General features: G+C 45.8%; 1 protein-coding gene across 2 annotated transcripts; it reads right to left on the reverse strand.

Moving 5' to 3' along the window:
• Nucleotides 1-117: 117 nt before the first annotated feature.
• Nucleotides 118-12722, reverse strand: st8sia3 (ST8 alpha-N-acetyl-neuraminide alpha-2,8-sialyltransferase 3). Of its 2 annotated transcripts, XM_030084866.1 has the most exons (5): nucleotides 12514-12722; nucleotides 8219-8248; nucleotides 4018-4137; nucleotides 3016-3573; nucleotides 118-560 (listed from the first exon to the last, which is right to left on the reverse strand). In XM_030084866.1, the coding sequence occupies exons 1-5, from the start codon at nucleotides 12675-12677 to the stop codon at nucleotides 278-280; spliced, it is 1155 nt and encodes a 384-aa protein (XP_029940726.1). In that variant the 5' UTR covers nucleotides 12678-12722; the 3' UTR covers nucleotides 118-277. The 2 variants fall into 2 exon arrangements, with proteins under 2 accessions (XP_029940726.1, XP_029940725.1); XM_030084865.1 differs by lacking the exon at nucleotides 8219-8248 and having other exon boundaries at nucleotides 119-560; nucleotides 12514-12702.
• Nucleotides 12723-27874: the final 15152 nt, after the last annotated feature.

The raw sequence follows: 27874 nt of genomic DNA on the forward strand, positions 1-27874 counted from the left end.
CAGAATAAACATGAGGTAATAAAGCGGGTTTGGCTGTGATACAGGGAGAGCTTCGCGGCTGAACCTCCGCCGCCGGCTGCAGACGCCGCCTCCCGCCGGACGACCCGCTGAAAACCCACCAGGAGCTGCTGGAGGAGTGTGAAGGTGTGAGAGCAGTGAGGGGGGAGAGTGTTTTGGCTCAGTGTTGATCCGACCAGACAGAACCGAACAGAAACATTCAGTCCGTCAGCCGTGCAGCGAGACACCGCCGACTTATCAGCGCTCCACGCGCCGTCCGCTAGGCGCAGTGGGACAGCGACAGCTTGAGCAGCCCCTCGGTGTGCATCTTGTACAGCAGCTTGAACTCGGCGGGCAGCTGGTGCGACTCCTGCCACTTGGTGGTGAACTTGGTGCCCTTCTTGTCGTAGTAGTGGTAGGGCAGCTCGCGGCCCGTGTTGGGGTCCCAGCCGAACGGCCAGAAGCCGTACAGGTGGATCTGGTCGCACATGGACGAGGCCAGCGTGTACATCAGGATGCCGGTGCTCAGGCGCTTCGGCGACAGCTGCTTGGTCTTCCAGTAGCTGAGGACGACAGGCGGAAAGACGGCAGGTGAAATCAGATCTGAGGCCGGGGGGGGGGGGGGGGGGGGAGAGGTCCATGAGAAACCAGGAGACGTCCACGGCCTGAACACTCCTGACCTCTGACCACACACGCTCATTCCTGAATCTATATCCACATGGATCCATGGATTGTGAGAATGAATGTGAGAATTCATTTTTTACAGGTTTTTTTTCCCCACAAATTGTGAAATTCTGCCATTTTTCCCACTTTAACGTTTTAGAAAATACTTTATAAAACAATGATAAATACTGATGTAGAGAAGAAAATAGAAGTGCTTCATTAATCCAACAAGGAAATTCTTCAACCACATTCTGACTTTAAGATGTTATAAAACTAAAACAAAGTTTTAGAAACACAAACAGTCAGAATAAAGTTTTTAAAGAGTGCTACAGAACATGAAAGAACTGTATCTCACATATTTATTCATTCTAATCAAATGATTAAAAAAAAGTAACCATCTGAAATAAAGATGTTTTGTATAAATATTTCTGTGTAATAAAACGTTTACATTGATGAGATTGTAAGTTATTTAAGGTCAGTTAAATTATTTATGCATTATTAATAATTAATAAAACCAATCTCTATGAATTAAAAGAAAAAAAGTAAGCAGGGGGGCCTGTTTGAGAAAATTCACAGAATAAAGTAAAATAGATTTTAAACACTTTGAAGAAGACAAATAAACAAAACTGAGAAAACAGAATCAAATGAGAAAATTGAGGTTAAAAACCAAACAATAGATAAATGAAATGAATTTGGAAAAAGTAAACCAGAATTGAATGAAAAAAAAAGAGGAAAACAGAAGAAAATGAAGAGAATAAATTAAACAATAAAAAGAAAAGATCCACTACAATGATAGAACTTAAGGAAACATCAATAATTCTATTTATTACCATGAAAACCTGGGCTGTGTAAAGCAATATTATTATATTTAAAAAAATGAATTAAATCAAAAATTTGTCAAATTCAGTTAATTTTTTCTTTAGATTTAAAGCAGATTTTACAGAATGCTCTTCATTAGAACAAAACAGAATCAGGTTTCTCTGTACATTTCTATGTTTGTGTTTTCCGTTTCAAATCTTCGCCGCTGTTTTTTTTTTTCTTCCTGAAGGTTCGAGTCTTCTCCGGTGAAAAGGGTGGAGGAGTCTGAGAAGACGGCGCTTCTCGGCGGAGGCCTGAACAAAAGCTGCCGGGAGTCCTGGAGGCGCTGAAAGCCGCCTGAGCTGCTCAGGAGCGCTAATTCTTCCCGAGCAGGTAGATTTAATGGGATTGGTGGAGATTAGGAGCAGAGAGGCCCTTTCTGCTGCGCTAAGCCCTCTCCACACACACACACACACACACACACACACTCACACCCTCGTAGCTTCCACTAAGAGACTGTTTCTCTTTCTAATCCGGCTTTGGGGCCTAACGGGCCTCGCGTCTGAACGAACAGAACCGGAACCGCGGAGGAAACAGACGGAGGCCGACGCGGCTCCAGCGGGAGGATTCTGGGTAAACGGTCTCTAATGGACGGCAGATCAAAGAGCCCCGAGGGCGACGAGCAGCCCGGAGCGCCGGGTGTCAAACATGAGGCTCGCAGGCCGACGTGGGGTCACGGCCGGCTTCACTGCAGTCAGGGTTGAACTCTAAGCTGATGAACGCCGCAGCGGAGGATGAACGCCGCAGCGGAGGAGACCTGATGGGTCACCGCCGTCAGCATCGGGAAGCGAGGGCGAATTCATCTGATTTAACAAACTAACCTGAAGTTTGAAATGTAGAAATGAATCTTTAAAAGATAGAATTAAGAAATTAGTGCTGTCAATCGATCAAATTTTTTTGAAACTAATTAATCACAACTTGGATCACAATTAATCGTGATTAATCGCATCATTTGTGAACTTGAAATCAACACACAAAATCACCAATTTGATGCACAAAACTGGAGATTTATGTGAATCTTTAAACTGAAGTGGAGCAGTTTCTCATCACAAAACACTCAAAATGTTTGATTTGAACCATCCAACAGTGTAAAGCTGAGCTGCTGAGGGGAAGCCAGGCCCAGATTCTCTCTCAGTGTTGAACAGTCTGAATATCTGAAACATTTCAAGCTTCAGATGAAGAATCTGATCCTCATCGCTCAGCTGGACTGAACAGGGAGGAGAAACAATGAAGCCTCCATGACGGGAAAATGACTTTTCTCTCTTGTTTCTTTTCTTCGAGCCAGTTGATAAAACTAACCCTAATTCTGTGATTAATCACAACTTTAAAAAAATGAATCGTTGAAAGGCCTCCGATTGTGATTAATGTGATTACAACTGACAGCTCTAGTAGAAATACATTCCTGCTGACTGACGGAGGAGGAGGAGGAGGAGGGAGGCGGCTGTGAGCGTGTGAGTGTGTGTGTGTGTGTGTGTGTGTGTGTGTGCGGCGTTTCACCTGTTGATGTACTGCATGATGTTCCCGGGCCAGGCCAGCTTGACCTTCAGCTGACCCCGGTGCTCCACGAAGAAGTCCACCAGCGTCCGGGTGACGGTGGCCGAGGTGTGGAAGAAGAAGGCGGGGATCCAGAGGATGGCGCCGTCCAGCTTCTTCAGGCTCAGGAAGAAGTTGTTGCGGTCCTGCACCGTCAGCAGGTTGTTGTAGTACTTCTCCAGGATGCTGGGGTTGAAGGTGGTCATGTTGGTGCGCCGCCCCACGTCCTTCTTGAAGATCTCGGTGGGGGCGAAGTTGCAGCGGAAGACGAAGTCGAACTTCTCGATCTGGGCGCCGCAGCGCGAGCCGGTCAGGATGCCGCTGTTGCCCACCACGGCGCACACGTTGTAGTGCTTGTTGAGGATGGGCGACGCGTCCGGCAGCAGCGAGCGGAAGTTCTCGCTGATGGAGAAGACGTACTTGTGGCTGGAGTAGTCGTAGTGCATCAGCTGGCCGATCTTGACGGCGTCCCGCGTCAGCGTGAAGTTGTGGGCCATGTCGATGTAGCGGGAGATCTCCGTCCTGCGGGACGGGAAGACGAGCGTCGCTCATTAACCTGCTCCCAGGAAGTCCACGTTAAACTCACAGCTGGTATGTCTTTATGGGATCAGATCCATGTGGTTAATCAGAAATCCAAAACATTTCCAGACATGGACTCAGGTTTTATAGACTCTTCAATAACCTCACGTCTTCAGGGTTTTCCTGAGAGGGACGGCTGGTCAGACGCAAGGCGTCTCCTCCAGACTGACAGCTGCCTCGCTTCACGTTTCCTCAGACTGAACTTCTCCTCACACTCTGCTGAAAGTGCTAAAAGCTGTGTGTGTGTGTGGCTGTTTATTACTGCTGTGGCAGACTGAATCAGTCCACACACAGGTGAGAAACGGCTTTTCTGACTGTTTACAGACACAGCTGTGTGTGTGTGTGTGTGTGTGTGTGTGTGTGTGTGTGTGTGTGTGTGTGTGAGACCTCTGCTGTATGAAGGCGCTGCTGTTGTATCTCCACTTGGAGGAGTTCTGCAGGTCTTCACTCAGACTGTTGGTCAGAGAGCTGAAGGCTGGATCCAGGTACTTCAGGGCCAGCTGGGAGCTGCACAGCGGGGGGGGGGGGGGGGGGGGGGGGGGGGGGGGGGTACAGGGGGGTGAGGAGGGGCACACAGAGGTTTACCCTCCCTTCAGACTCGCCGTCTCTCAGAGCTTCAAACCGTTCTCAGAGGCATTTCAGCTCGTGTGATTCTATCAGGACAGGAAAACCCAGCAGGCAGTCAGGCTGGAGAGAATCTGCCTTTCACTTTGGATTAATAATCTTTCAACACTTCATCTGACCGGAGCACAGACGTCTTTATACATCAGATTGGATATTTGCTGCTTCTGCTGTGCTTGAGTTCTTTTTTTTTTTAAAGAGGAATTAAACTCACCTTAACAAGCAGCGAAAGTAACTCAAACTGCTGAAATGAGAATTACTAAACCACAAACTGTGCATGTTTGGTTTAATACATTTTAATATATATATTTTAAGAGAAGATTTAGGAAGGATAGATGTTCTCTATTCTTTAATAAAATATTACATTTTGGCTTCAGGATTTGAAACTAACTTGACAGGAGTTACAGATAGAGGCATTTCTTAAACGAGACAAATATTCATTATGATCCAGAGCTCTGACTGAACTTAATGCATTAATATAAGTGTTGGAATGTAAGTTATAATATTAAATCACTGTGTTATATGTTAGTAAACATCTCTGGAAAGTGTAAAAATTGCTGTTAATGTAATATTATTATGTAATATTAAATTAATTACCAAAGATAATAGTTGAAATTATTTTCTTTACCCCTGAAAGAAACAAATTCAATACAGTTTTCTTATCAAAAACACTAAGTCAAATCTTAACATTACATATTTTTTTTAAGTTTTTCAGGTTATTACTTTTAAAACAGGCACAATTATAACATTATTGGTTCCTTTAGATCTAATGACATTAGTTTCCTGTTTTCATCTTTATTTTGAAAGTTATTCACTTTGTTTGTTTGTTTGGAAGTGTCTGACTGCCTGCATTTGTTTATTCATGAGCTATAATGTGAATATACTGAGCAATAGCAGGTCATTAAAAACTGGAAATAAAGAATAAAAACCAGTCATGAGGGAATATCGAGGTGGGTCCTCCGGATAGCAATCAGACGAGCTGATTGAGCTGAAATGCCTTAAAACATGCATGAGTTTCAGGAAACCAGCATTCATTCAGTCATTTCCAGGTTTTGCCCTGCATGTCAGTCCGGCTTCACTTCGCTTTGTGTTTTTCTTGAGAAATGACCGACAAGGCGTAAAGAGTCTGTCCATCTTCACCAGTCTGGAGTTGAGTGAAATCTTCACTGAGTTTTGTCTCCAGGATTAAATGTGAATTTGAAGCAGACTTGTGAAGATGAACGTCGTCCTGCAGTGCAGAAAGCCTGGGTCCCTCCAGCGCTCAGCACGGACAGGAAACAGGTTCAGCTTGACTCTTCCAGCCTGACATTTTGAACCTGTTCAGCTTCCTGAGTGTAAATCTGACAGACATGTGGTCAGCATGTTGAGCCTTGGTTTGGCAAAGAGAAAAAGCAGGAAACATTCTGCTTGATTCAACTGGAAAATAGAAAAGAAGTAATCCAATATATTAAACTTTAGACTTGGTTATTGAGGAGAAGAAAGCTTGGAAGCGTAGCTCCATTTAGCATCTTTGCTAACATTTAGCCGTGCAACTCAACTAAATCAACCTGCTAACGTTTGGATTCAATACTTTATTTAAAAAGTAAGCTTCTGGTTTGCATCAGAGGTGTCGAAAACTTTTTAGTTTAGGGGCCAAATACAGTTCGAATTCCTCTTGAGTGGGCTGGATTGGTAAAATAACCTGGCGTTTTCTTTCTTCTATGTTGTTGTGCAAAGAGTAGCCTACCTGATGAAAATGTCTATTTTTACAAAGCTGCAACATTCCTTTCAAAAATCTTATATAAAGCCATTTTTAATGACGCAACATACAGTTAAAAGTTCAGAAAACGTCTCGAGTTGTGACATTATGGGTGTTTTTCCTAACTCCCCCTGACAGCATGGCTTTGAGGCTAGTTAGATAGCAGCTAGGTAGCTAGTTTTCATAACCGATATCTCAGCTCAGGTCTCATGTTGGGTTGAGTTCACTACTCTTAAAGGGATACTTCAACATTTTGGCAAATTGGCCCATTCAGCGCAATTCCTTAGTCATTTCGAACAGCATACTTACTTTTTTTGTGAGGGAGAGCTGTTGTTTATTCAGAGGTGAGTCGGGGAAGGTTTTCAGGACGGACACAATGGAAGTGGATGGTATTTTTGCTTCCCCTCGTCAAACTCATCAAATACACAATCCAACAACCCCAAAATACTTTGGTGGACACGTTATAATCCGCACATTCACTACGCTGTGAAATATTAATGCAAAATTACCAGATTGAGTGGTTTTTGCGAAGATTGCTAAGACGGAACTACTTACTAAACATGGCGTCTGGGCGTAGTGATTTCAAAAGAAAAAAGTAGTTCCCAGTATTTGCTTCAGTGTCGTAACGCTACAATATTATTTGTTGGTGTTCCACAGCGTAGTGAATGTGTGGATTATAACGTGTCCACCAAAGTGTTTTGGGGTTGTTGGATTGTGTATTTGATGAGTTTGACGAGGGGGAACAAAAATACCATCCACTTCCATTGTGTCCATCCCGAAAACCTTCCCCGACTCGCCTCTGAATAAACAACAGCTCGCCCTCACAAAAACAGTAAGTATGCTGTTCGAAATGACTAAGGAATTGCACTAAATGGGACAATTTGCCAAAATGTTGAAGTATTGCTTTAAGAAATTTGTTTAAAAAAACAACAACAAGGTTTTCTCGTTTGGAGCATCTTGAGGTTCCAGGTTTGACCCACGGGCCTTAAGTTGGACACCATTTACTCATTTATATAACTGTTAATTTATCTTTTATATTAGCGATAACTGTTGGCTCATGGACCAGATTAAACACAATCTTTGTAGCCCACAAACAATTCTTCAGAAATGAAACTGTAAAAATTAAATAGTTAGTGAATTTATTCCAAACGTAAAACTAACAAACTGTCACAGTAACACTAATAAATCTGCTTCATAATTCTTCTTGAGGATTTCTATAACCTGCAGCAGAGGTTAAAGTAACTCCTGACAGGAGTCAGACGCTCCTCATCACCGAGGCTGAACTTCAAAATGTCAGGGTTTCAGGTCAAGACTCCACAGCAAACACCTCAGGTCAAATAGTATTTAGAGTTTGTTCTGCATCAGGGAGCGAGGCGATGGAGAACGTCCACCCCATCGGTCCAAAACAAAACCGTACAAATACTGTTTGACCTCCATCGGGTGCTTTGTGCTGCAGCATTTGCCATCTTTATCCACCCAGACTGGAAGGTGTGGTGCTGAGTCCAGACCGGCATGAAATTCACCAGGAAAAATGAGAAAACCTGCAAATGTTTCAGGGGAAAAGATCACACTGCTCACATCGTCATGCTCCAATTTAAAGACAAACACTAACGATAAGTCACTTTACTAAATATTCTGAATTTTAGAAAATGTTGAAATCTAATTTTGACAAAAAGACTCTTTATAGTCTGTCTTTAATCTTTAGCCACAGCAGAATAAACCGTTTAAAACACGGTGGAGGAACCATCATGCTGTTGGGTTCACAACACTGCATCACATGATGAAATAAATTGAAAAAAGAGATAAAATCTAAAGATTCCAAGACGTTTTAGAGAGAAATGTGTTCTGCAGTGTCAGGAAACTGAGTTTGAGGTAAATGAAGAAGCGTTTTCAGCGAGGGGAGCAGTGACCTATCGCCTCAGTCCAACTGAAAACATCTGGAGAGCCGATTCAAAGAGCCAAAGGGAAAATCTGTCAGCGTTCTGCTCTGATAGGACACCAATAAGTCAAGTGAGAGAATTTTCCTGATGGAATGGAGTTTAGATTCCTTAAATTTCACGCCGTTTGGATTTCAGCGCCACACCAGCCACAGTCTGAAGCTCGTCTTTGCTTTGTGTCTCCCGGGCGACACAAACGGCGCGACGCTCTGAGCTGAGGCAGAGGCAGCAGCTGACGTTAACGAAGAGGAGGATCCAGCTGCTGAACACGTCGGACCGTCTCTGTATTCACCTCAAGTCGGGCTTACGAGGCGGCCTCTCGCTGCAGGAGGAAAGACGTGGAACACAGAGAGAACCGGCTCAGTCACAGGCTGTCAGATACTCACAGTCAAAATCCTGCTGCAGAAAAACAGTTATGATCGGGACAGAAAATTGTTCGTGCTGTCCATCTACCGAGCATGTGCAGTTTGCTAAAGTGTGTTCGTGATCGGAGCATTTTCAGAAAGTTTTGCTTTTGCGCATTTACACGACAACAGGCAGACACTAAGTAGAAACTGTGATACTTTAGGTTGAGTCCTCCTCAGAGTCCGGTCAGGAGATCCGCCTCCCCACAGTTCTGCCTGTTTTATAAAAGTGATCTTTTAATCCGTCAGGTTCAGTGAATCCAGCATGTTTTGGGTCTGACGTGACGGATAAACCAGCAGGCGTCTGTCATTTCCTTCAGGAGCACAGTGCGGCGCTGTATCGGGCCTCCTTTAGCCAAGCAGCAGTGAAAACGACAGCTGGAGCTTAACACAAGGTGCACCTCATCTTCAGCTCACAGAGCTTTAATCCCACTTCCTCGTGTCAGTGAGGAGTGAATAATGATGCTACTGGAGTGTAGCTTTCCAGGGAGGATGAAGGGATGAATGCATCAGTGCCTCTTCTTGTTAAAAATACAGGAAATCTGGCATTTAGACAAACTTACTACTTGGGATCCTTCCAGCAGGTCACCCAAAGCACGGCGAACTTTCACACCGAGACAAGATCCAACCTGCAAACCTCCCTGGATGGGATGAAGAAACAGGGACTGAGCAGCAGCTCTCTCTCTTAAAGAGCCTCTCCCTCCACCTGGGAGCGGTAACCTTGGCCTGCGGTGACAGCCGGCCAGCAGCAGAATGATTACCGGCAGCGGGAAAATGAAGGCGGCTCTCATGTTGTAAATCACAGCAGCCAAGGACGGCCGGGCGGCCTCCAGCAGCCTCCTCAGACCCTCGCCGCTCCGGCGTCACGCTCCGGACCCTAACCCAACATGTCGGGCGCCGCAGATTTACCGCCTGCTTCTTTCTAACGCAGAGCCGAGCCGCACCGACTCCACCAACGCCGCGCTCTCCCGTCACGTCCTGGAATGCAGGTTGATCCACCTACTGAGCACAAACTGTACATTTGCCTTCATGGTGAGCAGTTCTCAAACTACTGGGAGGAGTTTCAGCTGCCGGCTTCGTTTACAACAGGTAAAGATGTGTGTAAAGATGTCAGTTCATGCTAATCAGCTTGGCAAGACAAAAACTTTTATTTGGAAGCTCCAATCAAAGATATTTCCTGTTTCAAAACTCTTTCATGGCCTTGCAGTCTTTTCTGAAGCTCTGATTGTGAAAGATCATTGTCAAATTCAGGTTTGGTAACTTCCTCCAACATGTCAAATATCCCACGAGTGGAGAGCGGCACTGTGAGAAAATAATGAGTGAGCCTACAACAACCTTCAGATGCTGCAACTAGCTTTTGATTGATCACTGAATATATTTTCCCTATAGTTTATTTTATTTGAGATTTCAGTTTAATTGATTTTTGTTCAAACTAAAGATATTTGAAGTTATTCTGTTCTAAATAAAAGTAAAATATGCCTGAGTTGATACCTTACACTCAATTACTGGACCTGCCTCAGAAACCAAATGTTTAATTTGACATAGTGTTGAGAAGAAGATGGTTTCCATAGAAATAAGAAAAAGATTTCAGTTAAAATCAGACATTTTTTGGGATAAAATTATGGGAAAACAGGTATTGTGGACATAACATCATGAATAACACGGAATCATGGACTCAGTGAATCATTACATCCCTAATTTCACTTCTGGAGGCCGACACAGTCTCTACTGTAGGACCGTTCTATTTAGTGGGGCTTCAGTTAGAGCTGCTTCAGGACACTCTGGACGGGTCTCCAGAGAAACCGCTGCAGGTTCAGACGGCTGGAGAACCTTCACTGACGTCTGCAGCCGGTGGATGAACCGTCCCGTAACGTCAGGCAGTCTGTTCTGTCGGTCTGTCCAGATCTTTTCTTTCTGTCTCCTAATCAAACAGATCTGAGCCTGGTTCTGCAGGGGTTTCTTGTTTCTTTGTTTTTCCTGCAGGCTGCTGTGGGATTTTGGGGTTTTTCCCTCTTTAACGGATCCAGATTCAGAATTAATTTGACAGGATGCATTACTATTGCAACAAATCATCAGTAGGGTAAAACTAACCTGTCTCACGACGGTCTAAACCAGCTCACGTTCCCTGTTAGTGGAGAACAATCCAACGCTCGGTGAATTCTGCTTCACAATGACAGGAAGAGCCGACATCCAAGGATCAAAAAGCGACGTCTCTACGAGCGCTTGGCCGCCACGAGCCAGTTCTCCTGTGGTAGCAGCTGCTCTCTTTGGTTTTAACTGCGACTGTTGCATTTAGAAACAGATTGAAAGTGCAGCTCTCACACTTCTAATGGAAACGGTGCCAGAGCTGGAACTTTTTGAAAACACTCTGAAGCCATCGCTGTGTAAACGGGCGAAAACAACACTTTCTGAAAAGGCTTAATGTTAATGTTTATAGCGTATCAATCCACGCATACGCGTGTGTGTGTGTGTGTGTGTGTGTGTGTGTGTGTGTGTGTGTGTGTGCGCACAACATCTTCATGTGTTGAAAAGTGGATCGTACAGGAGGTCAAGACGCTTCAGTGAGCTCATAGCTTCAGGAAAAAGTAGATTCCAGTCATGTCAGTGATGAGAGAAGAAGAAAACTTCCAATCAGTCATTAATCTACATCTGACCTCTTCCTCGGCCCGGGCCTCAGAAGCAGAGGGCAGTTTGGCTCAGTGTAATCCTGTCCTGGTGGGATTTGAACCCAGGACCCTCTGCTCACAAGCTCCTCGCAAAAACCCAGATTATACTGTGAAAATGTGGAGGATGCTGAGACGGGAATTCAGCTTCACTATGATGAATAAAGCTTGAACTGGTTTTTCCTGATGTTAAGGCAGAGCTGCACTGGAGACAGTTCCATCCAGTGTTCCGTCTCTTTCTTGGCCTTTGACCTCCATGTCCTCACATTTAGTATTTCATGGTCAATAAAATGGGAGTTTCCATGATAATTTCCTAAAGCAAACAGCAGTGTTTTCATAATTACATGTTGAATCCTGATAAAGTGTGGACTGCATGTATTAAGGTCCAATCTGAGCTTTCTCAATAATTTCAGGATTTCCAGGAGCCAACACTCCCTGGAGCTCTCTTCACTCCATCTATCTGTCTTTTTTAACGCTCCGGGACGCTTGTGGCTTCAGAGACATGAGCAGAACATGTACTCTGATGATTCCACTGTGGTTCCACCTCCAATCAGATATTCTCTCTGTTTTAAAGTATCCTGTTAAAGTGTTTTTCCTAACAAAAAGTCTCTAATTTCTATTTCATTGAAATGAACACTAGTCTTTAGCACAATGCTGACTTTCTGTCTCTGTCCAGATCCGGTTGTTAGCGTTAGCGTTTAGCCTCGTGGTTACCATTTCACTAAACTTCAGTTTTCTGTGGTCGGTTGTTAGAAATCCTGAATGAACCCTGTTCCTGATGGCTGCTCTGCACCGTTCTGTCTGCCTCTGCACTAATTAACCTCTAATGCAACCCGAGTACCTGGAGGACACACACACACACACACACACACACACACACACACACACACACACACACACACACACACACACACGCTGAAGGCTTGCGGCCCTCTTTGCCAGATGTTGACAGCTGCTGGAGTTTCATCTGAGCTGCTAATCTCCAGATTACGGATCTTCCTCCTCCGATCTGATCTCACTCCACTGGACACAGCTTTGTGTTGGAGACATATGTCCTTCGGTGTCTGCTGTGTCTCAGAAATGTGTCTCCAGTAAAGCAGACAATATGGAGCTATAAGGCCTGGAGTGCAGAGCAGAGGATCCCCGGTTTGAATCCCACCGCGGTAACTTCCGGATCAAGGCGCTGAACGTTGACGCTCAGGTCAGCTGTCTGATCCTGATGTCCCTGAGAGACAGTGAAGCTCTGTCAGTGTGTTCAGAGGAATCAGACCATGAACCCCCCTGCCCCTCCTCCCACTCTGCCCCTCCACTGAAGGAATGACGGATGAGGAAACCTGATCCCAGACCAGACCAGGCCTCAGCAGGCCTCAGTGTCCTGAGGACAGGACGTCTCCGTCACCAGCCATCAGCTGGTCCCAGTCCCGCCCCGGAGGGACACCTGGCACCTGGCAGGGCTAAAAATACCCCCAGCTGAGCAGGGAGGCGGCGGATCAGCGGGTCTGCAGCTGGCCTGGACTCACCGGAACCCCGCGTGGAACATGTACATCCTGGGTCCGCCGTTGGCTCCGTATCTGGGGGTGCTGAGCAGGAAGTCCTTCTTGATGGACACGTAGCTGATGAGCGACAGGATGAGCAGCGCCACGCTGAACATGACGAGCCCCAGCGCGCTGGCGATCCGCACCATCCTGCCGCGCTGCGGGCCGCCGGGCCGCCGGGCCGCCGGCTCAGACAGCGGCCAGGACGAGGACAAGCAGGCGGATGCATGCGACAGCAGCCGGTCGCACCGCATCAGCGGCCGGGCGCGGGGCGGAGGAGGCGGAGGCGGAGGAGGCGCGGCCAGGGCGCGCATCGCGGAGCCGGGAGCCGAGCGGAGGACGAGGGGCGATGCGGGGCTGCTGCGTGTACCATCATCCACTGGCAGGGAGCGGCCGAGCGCCGCAGGCCGCACCGTGGACGAGGGCGCACGAGCGGACTCACCGACGCTCCGATCCGGGGCCGCGGAGGGTGCGCGCTCCGTGCGTCAGGCCGGGGGAGCGCGCTTCTACCGTCCGTTTCATCACCTCCGAGGTGCGGAGAGGCGGAGAGGCGTGAGCGCGCAGCGGAAGGACGCACGAGGAGGCGCCGTGACGCACTGTGCGTGCGGCAGGCATCCCAGGATGGAGGAGGAGGAGGGGGGGGGGGGGGGGGGGGGGGGGGGGGGTCCTGCAGGCATGCAGGTCAGATTGTAGCTGCTTTTATCACTCTGCAGCCTGGGAGAGGGGAGGATGGGATGGTGCTGTCTCCATCCACCCTGCTCCTCCTCCTCCTCCTCTCCTCTCCTCCTCTCCTCCTCCTCTCCTCCTCCTCCTCCTCCTCTCCTCCTCCTCCCTCCTCCTCCTCTCCTCTCCTCTCTCCTCCTCTCCTCCTCCCTCCTCCTCCTCTCCTCTCCTCCTCCTCCTCCTCCTCTCCTCCTCTCCTCCTCCTCTCCTCCCTCCTCCTCCTCTCCTCCTCCTCCTCTCCTCCTCCTCTCCTCTCCTCCTCTCCTCTCCTCTCTCCTCCTCCTCCTCTCTCTCCTCTCCTCCTCCTCCTCCTCCTCTCCTCCTCTCCTCCTCCTCTCCTCCTCCTCCTCCTCTCCTCCTCCTCCTCTCCTCTCCTCTCCTCTCCCCTCCTCCTCCCCTCTCCTCCCTCCTCCTCCTCCTCCTCCTCCTCTCCTCCTCTCCTCCTCTCCTCCTCCTCCTCCTCCTCTCCTCCTCTTCTCCTCCTCTCCTCCTCTTCTCCTCTTCCTCCTCTTCTCCTCCTCTCCTCCTCTTCCTCCTCCTCTCCTCCTCTCCTCCTCCTCTCCTCCTCCTCCTCTCCTCCTCTGGCAGTCAGCTCCGGCAGGCCGGGGTGTCGCTCTAATGGAACTCTGCTCTCTATGATCAGATAAGCAGCAGCAGCCTCAGAGGGTCCAGACGGATTCGGACAGAGGATCCAGCCGTGGAGCAGGAGGCTCCTCTGGAGGAAACACTGCAGCTCCAACTGTTGTCAACACCCAGCAGACGTGTTGAAAGCGTCAGAGCTGCATTTGTTTTTCCACCTTCTCTTCTCTTTGCTCTTCTCCAGCCGCTCCAGGCAGTTATCCACTGCCGGCGTCTTCTCTGCACATTGCTGGATTCCCGTCGCTGCGACCCGTCAGCTGAGCCGTGTGGGTCGGTCTCATGACTGCAGACGCTGGGTAGCACTTCCCAACCACTTCCTGACCAGCCAGCACAATGTGAGTCTTCAGTGCAGACTCCCTCTCTGGATTAAGGACAGCAGCTCTGCAGCTGTGTGTAACGATCAGTAAACCTCATATCTGTGACGGCCGGATCAAACTGAGTGATTCCACCATTCATTCAGCAAAATCCTAGTTTTCAAAATGTGTGCATGCACCTGAGCCTGGTTATAGGAAGGAAGGATGAGTCTGAGGCGCCGTTGACCAGTTTCAAGTGGAAACGTATTGTTTTTATGTTTTCATGTCTGAAACGGCAGAAATCCTAAAGACGGTGCAGAGAAGCCGAAAAACACTGTCAACACTGACAATGTGAGAGCAGGGACATTGGTATGGACAGACCGACAGCTCGAAGACAGTCTACTGAGCATGTGAGGGACCAGGAGCAGATCTCTGCCATCTGGTGGAGGCCTCTGGAGCTCCAGTCTCCAGGAAGAGGCATGTTTCCTCTTCTCAATTGGTTCTCATAATCTTGTGTTTCTCGTGGCTTCAGCAGCGCTGTGCTGGAGCTCTGTCCATGCTGGACGGAGTCCTCCGCCTCACACCGATGGCTCCAGCGTCTCGCCGCCCTGATATCGCCGCTCTGTCCTCTTCTCTCGGTTCCCATCAGATCCGGAGAGCAGCTGAAAGGTCAGCGCTGAAATGCCAGCAGCAGAGTCCGTCTGATGTCCAGCTGCTCGCCGCCCGCCGTGTTAAAGGACGTGGAGGAATCCTCCCAGGGCCTCCACCCTGTTTGCTGGACAGGAGCGCCTCTTCACCGTCATTAGCGACAGTCCAGCGCCTCGTCCTTCCTGTCATAATGTGAATGAAGGACATCGTCAAAAAGTCAGAATTATCACTGAAGCTTTCTACAACTTTGAGTTTCAAAGGAAAACATTGGAACGCTCTCCAACAGATCTGCTTTTGAGGCATTTTGAAAATGCATGAAATACAGATTTTAACCAAACTGTAGAGATTCAGACTATGATTCATGTGAGAGTTTTGAGTTGATTTGCAGACCAGCAGAGGGAATATTACCCACCCCCCCCCCCCCCCCCCCCCCCCCCCCCCCCCCCCCCCCCCCCCCCCCCCCCCCCCCCCCCCGCAGAGAGGCTTCATGAATGCGAGAGGAGGCGGTGGCTGAGGAAGGAGGGGGACGATGAGAGGTAAACGGAGATGAGGAGAGATCCAGGATGCAGATATTGACGTATCAGCTTCCGCCTGATAAAATAGGCCACCTGGATTTTGTTAGTCTTGCGGGAGCTCCTCGTTCCGGGTTATCCCTCTCACAGTCAGAGCTCAGCAGTGTTTGGAGAGGCGTACAGTGCTGCAGTGAATGAGTGAATGGCGATTATCTGGAATGTGCTCCAGATCTGACTAACCGAATGCACATTAATGTAAAACGCTTGTGTTGTGTGAGAACCTGCATGTTCGTCACGAATCAGCCTCATACGTTCTGGAATCAGCTTAAAAAAAGAAACAAACCTAAACCTCATTATACCTCGAAAGGCTTTTCTGTTGAATCTTTCACTGACTTGAACAAACCCAGACGAACAAACAGTTTATGGGATGCATTTTCATATTCAATTTGTAATTCGTAATTAAATGAGTTGGGTTCAGGTTAGCTGACTTTTTTTCTGAGCGCATTAATTTTGTGGATTAAATTTCTTTTCACAGTCTCACAGTTCGAGGACGGAGATATTTAGTGTGAGCAGTGATGCTGTAGACTGATGGATGAGCCACAGTGGCTGATGAAGCGACGGCTGTTTCTCTCTTTTACCTCTAAATGAGAGTGAAGTGACAGCTGCTCCAGAGACGTTAGCTAACAGAAAGCTGCCTGTGGAAACCCCAAAGAGGCTGAATGAGTGTGTAAGTGCAACTAATGTGGTGAAAATACACAGAAATGCTCTGAAATGACGTAAACGGACAGATTCAGAATGAAATGAAGGAGACTGAACAGATTCTCTGCATGTAAATCGTCTGCATGATTAAAGTGAGAACAAGTGTCCGAGAAATGACTTGATGTCAGTATAATGGTGTCTGGTGTGTGTGTGTGTGTGTGTGTGTGTGTGTGTGTGTGTGTGTGTGTGTGTGTGTGTGTGTGTGTGTGTACAGTAGGCAGTAATTTCACGCTCCTCGGGCTCAGGCGCTGCTGCAGCCTCTGGTCGCCGGCCCCCTCCTCTCTCCTCTAATGACTATTGATTATTAATTGACTCCTTCATGAGACGTGAGCTCCTCTGATTGGTTTCATATCACAGAGTTCTCATGAAAATCTGACTGGCCCGACTCACGAGTTCGTTCTGTTTTTATTGAAGTGCTCAGCGGACTGTTGCAGCTTGGAGAGAACAAAAGAAGAACACACATTTCTGAGGTGGAGGGGTGGGGGGGGAGTAGCAGTATGTAGATGGAGCATATGCATTTATTCAAGATCAGGAGGCTAATCTAGAAGGTTTCTGGACTTTACGGCCTCCACAAGTCTGGAGTCAGACTGGAGGAGTTGGCTCCTGTGCTCAGTCCCCGCCCCTTTTCTCCATCAGCCAATCACTGCAAAGCACTGGTGGCAGAATTTCATGATGGGCAGACTGATGGACAGGTTGAGAGGAGTGAGGCGAGGCAGACACGTTTCTCTGAGTGAATCACTAGTTTAGGTGCACGGCTCATGGATGATGGGTGTTCATAGTGTGCAGAGGTTTTATATGGAAATGTACGGAGGGACTAATCATGCCTGACTCGCCACTGAAGCGGTGTGCTCAGTTGGATTTGAGCGCGAGCGTCAGGTGAGGTGGAGCTCTGCAGGTGAAGAACAGACGGAGGGTGTAAATGAAGCCTCAGCCCAACGTCCAAGGTCACATTGAAGAATCCAGTTTCCACATTTCATAATTCATCATCCTAACCTCGAAATTGAACCTGTTCCTCTCTGAAGATGAGCTGTGTGTGTGTGTGTGTGTGTGTGTGTGTGTGTGTGTGTGTGTGTGTGTGTGTGTGTGTGTGTGTGTGTGTGTGTGTGTGTGTGTGTGTATAAATGGAGTCGGATGCAGTGCTTTGTTATGTCCACTGTATCGATGGAAGACAGCAGATAGACTGAACATCACTCATAGTTCAGACGGCAATGGACTGAGTCTGCTTTGTGTGTGTGTGTGTGTGTGTGTGTGTGTGTGTGTGTGTGTCGGGACTTGCACGTTCGCCTCAGTCACCCTCCTGTCTGTTATTCTCTCCTTTTGTGAGTTCAAGAAGAGCATACTTTATTGATCCTCTCTGGGAAATTATTTCTCTGTAACACGTCCCATTCATGCTCTACTTGAACTCCACATGTTGCTGCAGCGTGCATTTCAATCAGGTAGAGGAAAACCTGAGAAATACTCCATGACTTCAGTCACATCTGACTGTAATTTTCCATTTAGGTCAGGTGGATGAAGATATCTGACTGATTCAGGACGCCTTTCATTGATGATGTGAAGATTTAACATGCTGAGCCGACATGCACGTTCACCACACCATCATCTGCATAAAGAGACACGTCATTTCTTCCATACGTTCAGATGATGAGCAAGCCTTTATGAAGGAAGAAAAGACTAGACACAGGTTGATGTTAAAACATCAGTTCTTTTCTATTTCGTTTTATTTTAACTCTTTACTAAATTACTTTTTGAAAGGAAATCTAAGGATCAAATTCTGATGAAAAGTGTGAAACTGACCAGAATGCACCTATTTAACGATTTAGAGCTTTAAAAATGTGTGTCGATGTAAAATGATTCTGATTTGAGCCTCTGTGAGGTGATGAACTGTCATCCAGTCTTCCAGTACGATAAGCTCAGGCTTGAGGAGTAAAAGTACTTTAAACAGTTCCAGGTCTAGTTCTCAGAGTTTGGTTCATCATTCTCTTTTTCTATCAGTTCATTTTTAGTAACTGTTCTTGTTTAACTTTAACAGGCTGTTTTTCCAGGACAGTTTTAAATAGTTTGAAACTGGTTTGACACACATTTTCCATAGTGTTTTTTAGTAAAATAGATTCAAAGATCATCACTAAACAAGGTTAGAGTGATGATTCAGTCTAAGGAAACAACAATTTCCAGTGAAAACGAGAAACGATTGCTGCTTTTTTATTTCCGTTTACACGACAACAGAGCTCAAAGCCACTGACGAAAACACAGTTTCAGAGTCAACAGCCAGCCACAATGAAAACAATCCAACTTGGCGGTCTGTTCATGTCAGTAATGGGAGTAATGCATTAAAACAAACAGCGTTACTATTTTAAGTCACAAGTAATGTAATTAATTACTTTCCCCAGCGTTACAATGTCATTACTGTTTCTGACACTGAGGCGTGGTTCCATTACCATAATTCACCTCTTTCAGCTTGGCTTTTCCTCCACTGGGGCCAGTTGAGCTGATGGAGCAGGAAGTCAGTGTCCAGAAAGAAGGAACCGCATTGGTGCAAAGAGCGTCACATGATGCGATAGAGATACAGCCGTACAGCCCTGATCATTCAGAGACAGCTTTTAAGTGGAAATGCATCTATGAATCATCCACGAATGTAGAAACGCTATCTACAGTTACAGATGACATTTGTTTGGCGTCTTGTTTCATATTATCACACAGAAACATTTGAATAATTTAAAGTAGCGTTTCCTGCCTGTAATTTATTCTGTCAAACGTCCATTTTTTTTAATTAATCATTAACCTTAAGGAAGGCTTCTTCCTTTTAAAAGCTGTGACTGTTGGGTTTTCCTCTCTAAAAGAATCAAATATGAAGCACTTTATTGTGTTTGTAAAAACAAAGTTTTAAAACTGATACATTGTTGGCAACTCCTCACTCAGAACAGTTCTAAATGACATCATCATCTAATTTGCATATCTACTCATTTGCATATCTAGGTCAAATGAGACGATGACGTCATTTGAAAATGATACATTGTTGCCAACTCCTCATTCAGGACAGTTCTAAATGACATCGTCACAGAGAAAGAAGGAACAAAAATGCTTCACATGTTGTGACAGAGATACAGAAATAGAGCCCTGACGTTCAGACAGCTTTTAAATGGAAGTACAGACTTCTATTGACATACATCTACAGTGTTTTATTGTTATTTTACAAATGTAGAAGTGCTATCTACAGCTACAAATGACATTTGATTGGTATCATAGTGGTATCTCATAGTATCACACAGCAGCATTCAAATAATTTAGATGAATGTGGTGTTTCCCGAGTGTAATTTATGCAGTCAAGTGTGTATTTATTTCATTGATCATTTATTCAGTTTTATAATAAATAACTGAAAACGCATCTTAAAGTTCCATTAAAAGGTGATCCAAATTCTTTGACATATTTAAGCACATTTTTTTAAGTAGTTACTTTGCCTAGTAATTAGTTACTTAAGACATTATTACTCAGTTACTAAGTGACTTTTTTGAAGAAGTAACTATACCAAATTAGAAAAAGAAAAATGCCCCACACTGGTCTATACCAATGTGTGTGTTCTGCTATCTTTAGCGTTTATAGCGTTTTGTTCTGTGTGTGTGGTTTCACTACAAAACCAACCAACAGCACCTACTAGTGGCCCCACCTGAAAACTACATCATTTTAAGTGCTTTTGCTGTTCAGTGCATCGGTTTCAGAACGTGGAACTTTTCTGAAGTGAAAACACAAAAATGCTGTGCTCACATATGAAATGTTGTCTTGTAAACGGGGCCTAAATGTGACAGAATGTAGAATCCAGTACATCCAGATGGAAGCTGCAGGCCTGGAAGTTCTTTGTCCGACGCTCTTTGTCTGAGTGTGAACCTGGTGTCTGCAGGGCTCAGGTCCGTCCAGCCACATGTCCAGAGGCTGAAAGGTCAATTTCTTTCTCTTTCAGACCAAGCAGAGAAGATAAATGAGAGAATTAGGAGAGCGGAGATGATCCCCGTGCTGCAGAAGGAAGATGCACTCCTTTATTTCCACTCATCTCTCCAACCTTCTCCAGTCTTATCATATTTTACCTCCCTCTTCCTGTCTTCTTTAGCCTCCCTCCATCCTGTGCTCTCCCTCTCTCCATCCTCATCCCGTCATGTTTTCATCCCTCTCCTCCCGTAATCCAATATTTCATCCCTCCCTCTTGTCTCTACCTCCTCCTCCCCCTTTATCATTCATCTTTTCCTCCCCCTCTTTCTCCCCTTGTCCACAGCACCTGAGAGAGAGAGAGGGAAAGAGAGCGACAGAGAGAGCGAGAGAGGCTGTTGCTAGGCAACCTGGTTGACCAACGAGGTGTGGAGAGTTGAAGGCGGAGGAGGAGGGTGATAGGTGGAGGAGATAAAAGGGCTGGAGTGGAGGGAGAGAAGGGAGAAAGGAGGGAGGGGGAAAGAGAAGGCGTGATGAGGGGGGAGGCAGAGGGAGGAAACGGGGGGAGGACGAGGTGCTGGTCGCCGCTCGCTGATTGCACCGAGTCGCTCGGGCCAATCAATTGCAGCAGGTGCGTGACCAGAGCTGACCAGCATCAATCACACACAAACACAGAGCAAAAGTCATTCATTGCAGAGCAATTTGGCAAAGTAACGAGATCAGAAACAAAAACAGTGTCAGAGAGAGAAAGAGAAAGAGGAAGAGCAGGACGGTTGGATTTAACGCCTCCAATCAATCTACATGTCTGCAACTTTTACAGCCACAAACTCACTCGATTTGTCTTCAACCACTTAAAGGTAATGTGCAGTAATTTCCAAGAAGCTAACACGTAATCAAAAACAGCATTCTTACATTAGCAGCTGCAGTAAATGTGGTTCTAGTTAATATATAGTTTATTGCAGTGATGACTGCGACTTTAATATGTAATAATAATATTCTGTAAGGATTCACATAGTGACTGTAAAAATATCATTCAGTAGGATGGTGGCTATTGTTGTGGATGTGGTAGTAGATATTAAAAACTCATGAGACCTATAAGAAAACATGTCTCATAACAAGTGAAAAAAAAAAAAAAAAAACTAACCAAAAAAACTGCATTAATAACTTGACAACAGCAAGTTGCACGGTTAGCTTGTTAAAGGTCTAATACACGATTTTCTCGAAAAGACGAAGCCCCACGTCTGTTACTCACTTTTTGAACAACGCGCATGCTCCAGACCATCCGCCCGGCTCTCCTGCTTCTCCCAGGAAACGCGGAAGTGTACGAGCGCGATCTCCTCTTCTCCGGCGTGCACGCCTCTGTTTACAGTTTCTGCGATCGGCCTCGCTCATAAATAAAGCTTTTTTTTCTGAAACAGTTACCGTTTCATTATGTCAGACTCGCCATCGGTAAGTACCAGCTCAGAAGCTCACCGGCTACATAAACACTCTGAATGCGCAAAAGGGAGAAGCTGATTGGGCGCGAGCACGTAGAACCGCCTTACGAAAGCAGCTCGTCAGGATGATTGACAAACAGACCCACCAGTGATTTAGGTGATCCACCCGGAAATCAAAATGTTGTATTACACCTTTAACTGCTGCAGGCATACAGAAACAATGAACTACAGACCGACGTGTGTTTGTGGCTGATCAGTTTCATTAAAGGTGCATTAAGGAGTTTTTCAACTTTAAAAATACTCATTTTCCACCATAAATATGTTACACATTTTTAATGATGTGTACAATGTGCCCTGACATATTCATTACCAGTACCTCTAACAGCGCTAAACTGTCACTTGAAAGTCACAGTGCCGGTCCGGCACCAGAACTTTTTTTGGGGAGAATTTGAAAGGAATGACGTAATGCGCGCTCCGGCTGGACTGATGGAGTTAAGTTTCATTTTGTCCACCATTACTCCGCCAGATCCTTAGTGAGCAACAACTGAGCAGGAGCTTCCAGAAAGTCAGAACAGACTGGCTTCTACTTGAGCGCTACTAAAAGAGCGAGGAAGGAGTTCCTCTCTTCCGTGCACGCCAGCCACAGGGACGAGTTTTTCACTAAGCTGCATTACACCCAAGGCCTGCAGGGGGCGCTGTTTCGCATAAAACGTGCAAACTCCTTAATGCACCTTTAAACAATAAAATCAATCAAAAATCAGAAAAGAGGACAAACAGTTATAGAATATAAATGATCTAGTGTTTTTTTTTTTGCATGTTAGCTGTAGCTGGAGGAATTGTGGAAAAGGTGGTGTGAAATGAACGTATGAAGTCAAAGGTCAAATAATTAGAGTCGAGACAACTGAATGAATTAATTATGTGAACAAACAGTAACAGGTTAGCATTGCTAGCATGTTATCTGCTGCAGGCTGGGTGTTTGTAGAAACATTTCCCAGAAGAATTGTAGGAGACGTGGCAGTGACACAAAGATTAACAACATAAACCCAGGTTATGGTCTTTCAGCTGCAGTCGTAATAACAGCAGCGTGCACCAAGAGGTGAACAAAAGGGAGCGATCCAAGGCTGTTAGCATGCTAGCTGCTGCTGCAGTCGCGTTGGCGATAACAGCCCCCACAGGAAACGCTTCAAAACGAACAGTCCACGTCAAATGAGCTCCGTTTATGGACAATCAATTGTGGTGGGGAAAAATGTGCGTTAATAACAAGGAAGAGATAAAAAGTGATCAAGCGCAGGTTGTTAGCAGCTGCAGCCAGTGGTTTCAGATCCGGCTCCCAGAGGAGTTGTAGACGCCGTGACAGTGACATGAAGACTATTGAGCAGTGAAAACAGCAGACAAATGGGAGCTAATGAGGACAAAACCCGAAAAGGACGGCGAAAGAAAAATGTTTTCCACACCAGGTTCAAACCCAAATCTAATGTTCTCGTCTGATAAAACGGCGCTGTGTCAGATGAGTGGATAATAGAGTCATAAATTCCTGTTGAGGCCTGGCTGGGAGACACGGCAGACTGCACTCTGGTCCCTGATCGTTTGTGACACGCCGTCTTTCATGATCGCTGTCAGGTCATTAGGAGGAGCCCGGGGAAAAGAAGAGCAAACAAGGATGTAAGCAAACAGCAAACAAATGACGGCACGGCTCTCCTGAGCTCCGGAATCCACTCATATATACAGAAGAAATGAAGTTCTGAGACTGAAGTGGAGAAAACTTCATTAGACACAACTAAATATGCAGGGAAAGTCCAGAAAGAGCTGATAGGAGGCACAAGTTTAACCAGTTTGGAGTCAAATAGAGTTACCGTTCAATAAAAGGCAGCTGCAGGTGAGAAAAAAAAATCAGGTTTCTTTGTTTCGTAAAGAAACATCGACATGCTCCTGACGTTTGGCACAGGCCCTGAAAACACCTCCAGTCATTCTCATACTGTAACAGGTGCTCATCCAGTTTTTGATGGAACTTTAAAACATCCTCTCAGCATGGTGGAGGGAGCATCATGACTCAGGGCTGCTGTGAGCCGCTGTGGACGGACGGCTGTTCATTCCTGCTGCTGTCACAACCTGAGGGTGGAGTTCTTATTCTATCCATCTGTCTACTTAACTTTTTTTAATCTTTCGCTGCTGTAACAGGTGAATTTCTCCACTGTGGGATTATTAAAGTACAATCTAATCTCATTTAGAATGAATTCCTGAGTTTATAAATAAAGTGCTGACATGTCCCATCAGATAATGAGGAAGTGTGTTTATAAAGTCATCAGCTTCGCTCCTCAGACCCCCGGAGCTCAAACCTTTGTTCAATGTGATGCAATCAGGACATCACTGGTTACTTTCTGCTGCTTTTCTGTTCCACTGTTCTGTTCCAGCGGAGCTGGAGTTACCTGATCCAGTGGTTGTGGAAGCTTGTGGTCAATGCTGAGACGGTCCTCGTCCCTCGCCCCCCTCCTCTTCCTCCCTGTCTGTCTGTCTCTGTCTGTCTCCTTCATTAAACTTCAGGCTCCCAGACATCACAACTCACCACTTCTACTGATCAGCCTGTCTCTAAGCAGCATTGATCCGTCCGGTACGAGCTGCCATTGATCTGATCTGTTCGGATGATTTTACCCCGGGAGATGAACACTGTAAAATATGTCAGGCCTCACGATTCATTTCTCCCCAGCTCCGCCGGCAGTCAGCGCACACGCCGTGCACGTCCTGTCCCCTAGTCTGATTTCTAGGGAACACTTCGCTTGAAGCATACCTGTATAACATAGTTATAAACACTCATAAATGATCACAATGCTTTATAACCCTCTATACAGCAGAGGGTTAGAGTTAGGCCCTGATGTTATAAAGCATTGTGTTTATAACTATAGTTATACAGTGCTATAATGTACTTATAATGTGTTATACAGGGGTGCTTGAAGTAAAGTGTGACCCACATTTCCCATCAAACTCCCTGGCTGTGTTGAAGCTGGTTTGGTGAACCCGGAGACAGTAAATAACCTGTTGTGAAATCAGCTGAGATATCTGGAATTCTCTGGTTTCAAAAAGTTCTGCTGCTGCTTCAGAAGTCGTTATTGTTAAACTACGTGATTGATTCTTAAAATATATTTCAGAAATATTTCAGCCAATTGGATGTTGTTAACATCTGAAAAGCTTCAAATAAAAGGGAAAACATTAAACTGCTGAAGATCTGCGCTCACTTTGAACCAAATCAGATCTTTGAAATGTTAATTTAGCCTCGTTAGCTCAACATATCAGGATATCCACCGAGAGTTCCGGGGAATAAAAGATCACACAGAATCACTTCAGACATCTGAAGTGCATATTGTCCTTGTACAAACTTCACTTTTAAGAATATCAATGTTCTTGAAAGTTTGATGCTTGATTAGAAAATGCATCACAAATGGAGAGAAAACCGTGAAACAAAGTTGATCTAATCATCAGGTATTGATTTGAACTTTGGACAGTTCACTTCATCATATTTAGTAACTTCTGCATCTCTTTACAGGTCTTTATGAACCAACAATCATACATTGAAAAAACAGTGAAATAGAGAAACTAGTTATACTGATTATGGAGATGGTTTCTCTATTTTTGTTGATTTTAGGCCGGATCATAAAGTTTGGTTCTTCCAGTTTACAATGTAAAGAAACACTTGATGAACAGCAAACTGATGAGTCTGCTGAGACTGAACTGTCACTGTGCACGTTGGACGACATGCTGGATTATTATTGATTCCATTTCAGAGCTCACTGACACTCTGCAAGACGTATGAAGAGGCTCAATTAGTGGCAGGAATTCCCCTCTTCAGCACGTCAGCTGGGATTAATAGTGAGGATGTTCAGGAGTCTCGTTTCCTGTGTCTGATCTGTTGGAGCAGCATCTCAGGCCCGTTTACCTGCAAGTACAAACGCAAAGCTGTTGTTGTGTTTCGGGGTTCTGCTTACGTGACAGCTGTGGTTGGAGCCACAAAATGCAGCTTCGTCAGAAAGATTCCCAAGGTGGAGCTTTTCCTTCGTCGAGAAAACAGGTGGAAAAGCAACTTTGTGGAGACGCTCAGGCATGAAAACTGCATCGTGTGTGAGCCAGTGTGTGGTTCTTTCAGAATCCATGTCTTCAGAGAAATGGACCAGGTCCGGCTGACCTGACTGAAGAGCTCAGAAACACCTGACTCCTCTTCCTGCCAAATCAAAATTCAAGCATTTTGAGGAAATGTAAAATTTTCAACCAGCACTATTTTTTTGTATTTCTCAATTCTCCTTATTATTAGAACTTATCAATTTAACGCTTCTGGGCTTCAATAATCAGGGAAAATATAAACAGATCCAAGTTAGTGGGGAAATTTCATAAAATCACCTGATTCTTTAAAACATGTTCACATTTAAAATGAGTTTAAAAGTAGTTTTCCATTTCTGGAATAGCTAAAATGAAAAACGAATGTGTCCTTCAGCGCGTTCTCCACTGTCTCCAGTCTGCTGTCCAGCTGGAACGGAAGAGTCTTCTTCATGAGAACACACACAGTTTAACCAGCATCAGACGTATCTGGCAGGAGGAGCTCGTTTTAGAGAGAAATCCAAGCAGAACAATGAGAAACGTGGAGATTTAAGCCAATATGAGGGTAAACTGTGATGACTGAGTGTGTCTGGGCTGAAACCACGCCTCAGTGTCTTAATGTTATGGCTGATTGGTGTAGCTTCAGTTTGTTTTCTAGCCTCAGCATCCACATCAATATCAGCTTGATGCTGAACAAGTTCTGGACATATTCTGAGAGATAAATACATAAATCCCCCAGTGAGGCGTTGTGGTTTTATCAGTCGGGGCTTTTTACAGTGTGCTGGCTTCGCCGCCGTCTGGAGGAATTGACAGAGACGCTCAGCGAATGAGGCAGCGACACACACTCGTTCCACAGACGGTAATGTGAGATGTGATTATGAATTGATAAATGTGATAATGGAGGTTCGTACAGCGGGCCTGGGAGGAGACCGCAGCGCCGACTCAACGGAGACGCTGCGAACAGAAAACCAGCAAATCACGGCTTTACATTCGCTTCATGTCCATCGGGCGATACTCAGAATCCCTCAAGAAACAAACTCAAACTCCTGACGCTGTCGGTCGATGAGATACGTAAATCAGCAGGTCATTAAAAAAAAGACCCTTCTAAGTGACACAGGGGTATAAATGATCCATTTACAAAGATTCTGTAGAATAAAATCTGCGACAGGACACTGACGCAGATACAATCAGTTTCAGTTTGAGGCTGTTTCAACTGACCAGAAAACAAGAAGAGACATGAAGCACAAACAAAAGTAATCAAATCAAGGTTTTTCATTCATTACTGCTACTGGAGTGACTGGACGGAACACCGAACCTCCAAAAGCACAAAATGAACAGCGGCACCACAGAGAGGAAGAAAGAAAAGATCAAACCCGTGAGAGAAAGAAGAAACTGAGCAAATATTACAGAGAAGATATCTATGAATGTGCAGGTGGAGGCGCTGAGGAGCCTCTGATCACAGGAACAGCAGCGTCTCTGCTGGATCTGAAACATGAAAACACTTTCAGACGGTGTGAATCTCCTCCCTCAAACTCCTCCCAGTATTTTACCTGATCTGAAAAACTAACAACACTCATGATGGGAAAATGTGCCGGGTTGATAGAAAGTGTGTGAAATGAGTCAACTTCCACCTGCGGCCACGCCAGTGTGAATCCGGCTGATTATTCTCAGACTGTTAAACGTCACTGTGACGTCCAGGTGAAGGAGTCTCCGCCCCGGCCGCTGCTGTCTGCTCCGGTCCTGCCTGACGAGCCGGCGCTCAATACTGCGGGCGGGGAGATAATTGAGAAACAGACATATTAATCATCTTCAGAGGAAATGACCTGTAAAAATGACAATCAATATCCACCGCTGCTCTGACTCTCCGACTCAAGTGTTTAATCATTGACTCTGACTCAGTGGCACACTTTGAGTGGATTTCGGTTAAGAGTGTGTCTCTCTGTTCACACACACACACACACACACACACACACACACACACACACACACGCCTTCCCGGAGCTTCTCGGCTGCCCCGTTTAACCATTGAGGTCCCACCTGTTTACAGACTGACGGCCGCTATCAGCGTCTCTGAACAATGGACAATGGTTGATGTATTCTGGGTTTGGATGTCAGGACACAACGCCGCCTTTTGTACCAGCGCTGAAGGTCTGTAGCTGTAACCGGCTCTGATTTGGAGATATTCACCACTGTATTATCGCACAATGAGATATCTTCTCTTTCTACCCTCCCTGGAATATTTCTGTTCTCTGCTGTTTGTCAGCTGTTCCCTGCAGCCTCGGTGTGGATAAAGCAACACAAGGTCTTCATGGGAGAATTCAAGAGATGCTGCTCGTT

The sequence above is a fragment of the Salarias fasciatus genome (genome assembly GCF_902148845.1).
Source record: "Salarias fasciatus chromosome 7 unlocalized genomic scaffold, fSalaFa1.1 super_scaffold_4, whole genome shotgun sequence".
NCBI lineage: Eukaryota > Metazoa > Chordata > Actinopteri > Blenniiformes > Blenniidae > Salarias > Salarias fasciatus.

Bases quoted from the DNA above. Each gene is read 5' to 3' on its own strand.
- st8sia3 (XM_030084866.1), bottom strand. From the start codon at position 12,677: ATGGTGCGGATCGCCAGCGCGCTGGGGCTCGTCATGTTCAGCGTGGCG. The intron at 4,138-8,218 runs GTGAATACAGAG...CCCGCTGTGCAG, and splicing joins CCTCGTAAGCCCGACTTGAG to CTCCCAGCTGGCCCTGAAGT. The intron at 561-3,015 runs GTGAAACGCCGC...TGTCGTCCTCAG, and splicing joins ATCATGCAGTACATCAACAG to CTACTGGAAGACCAAGCAGC.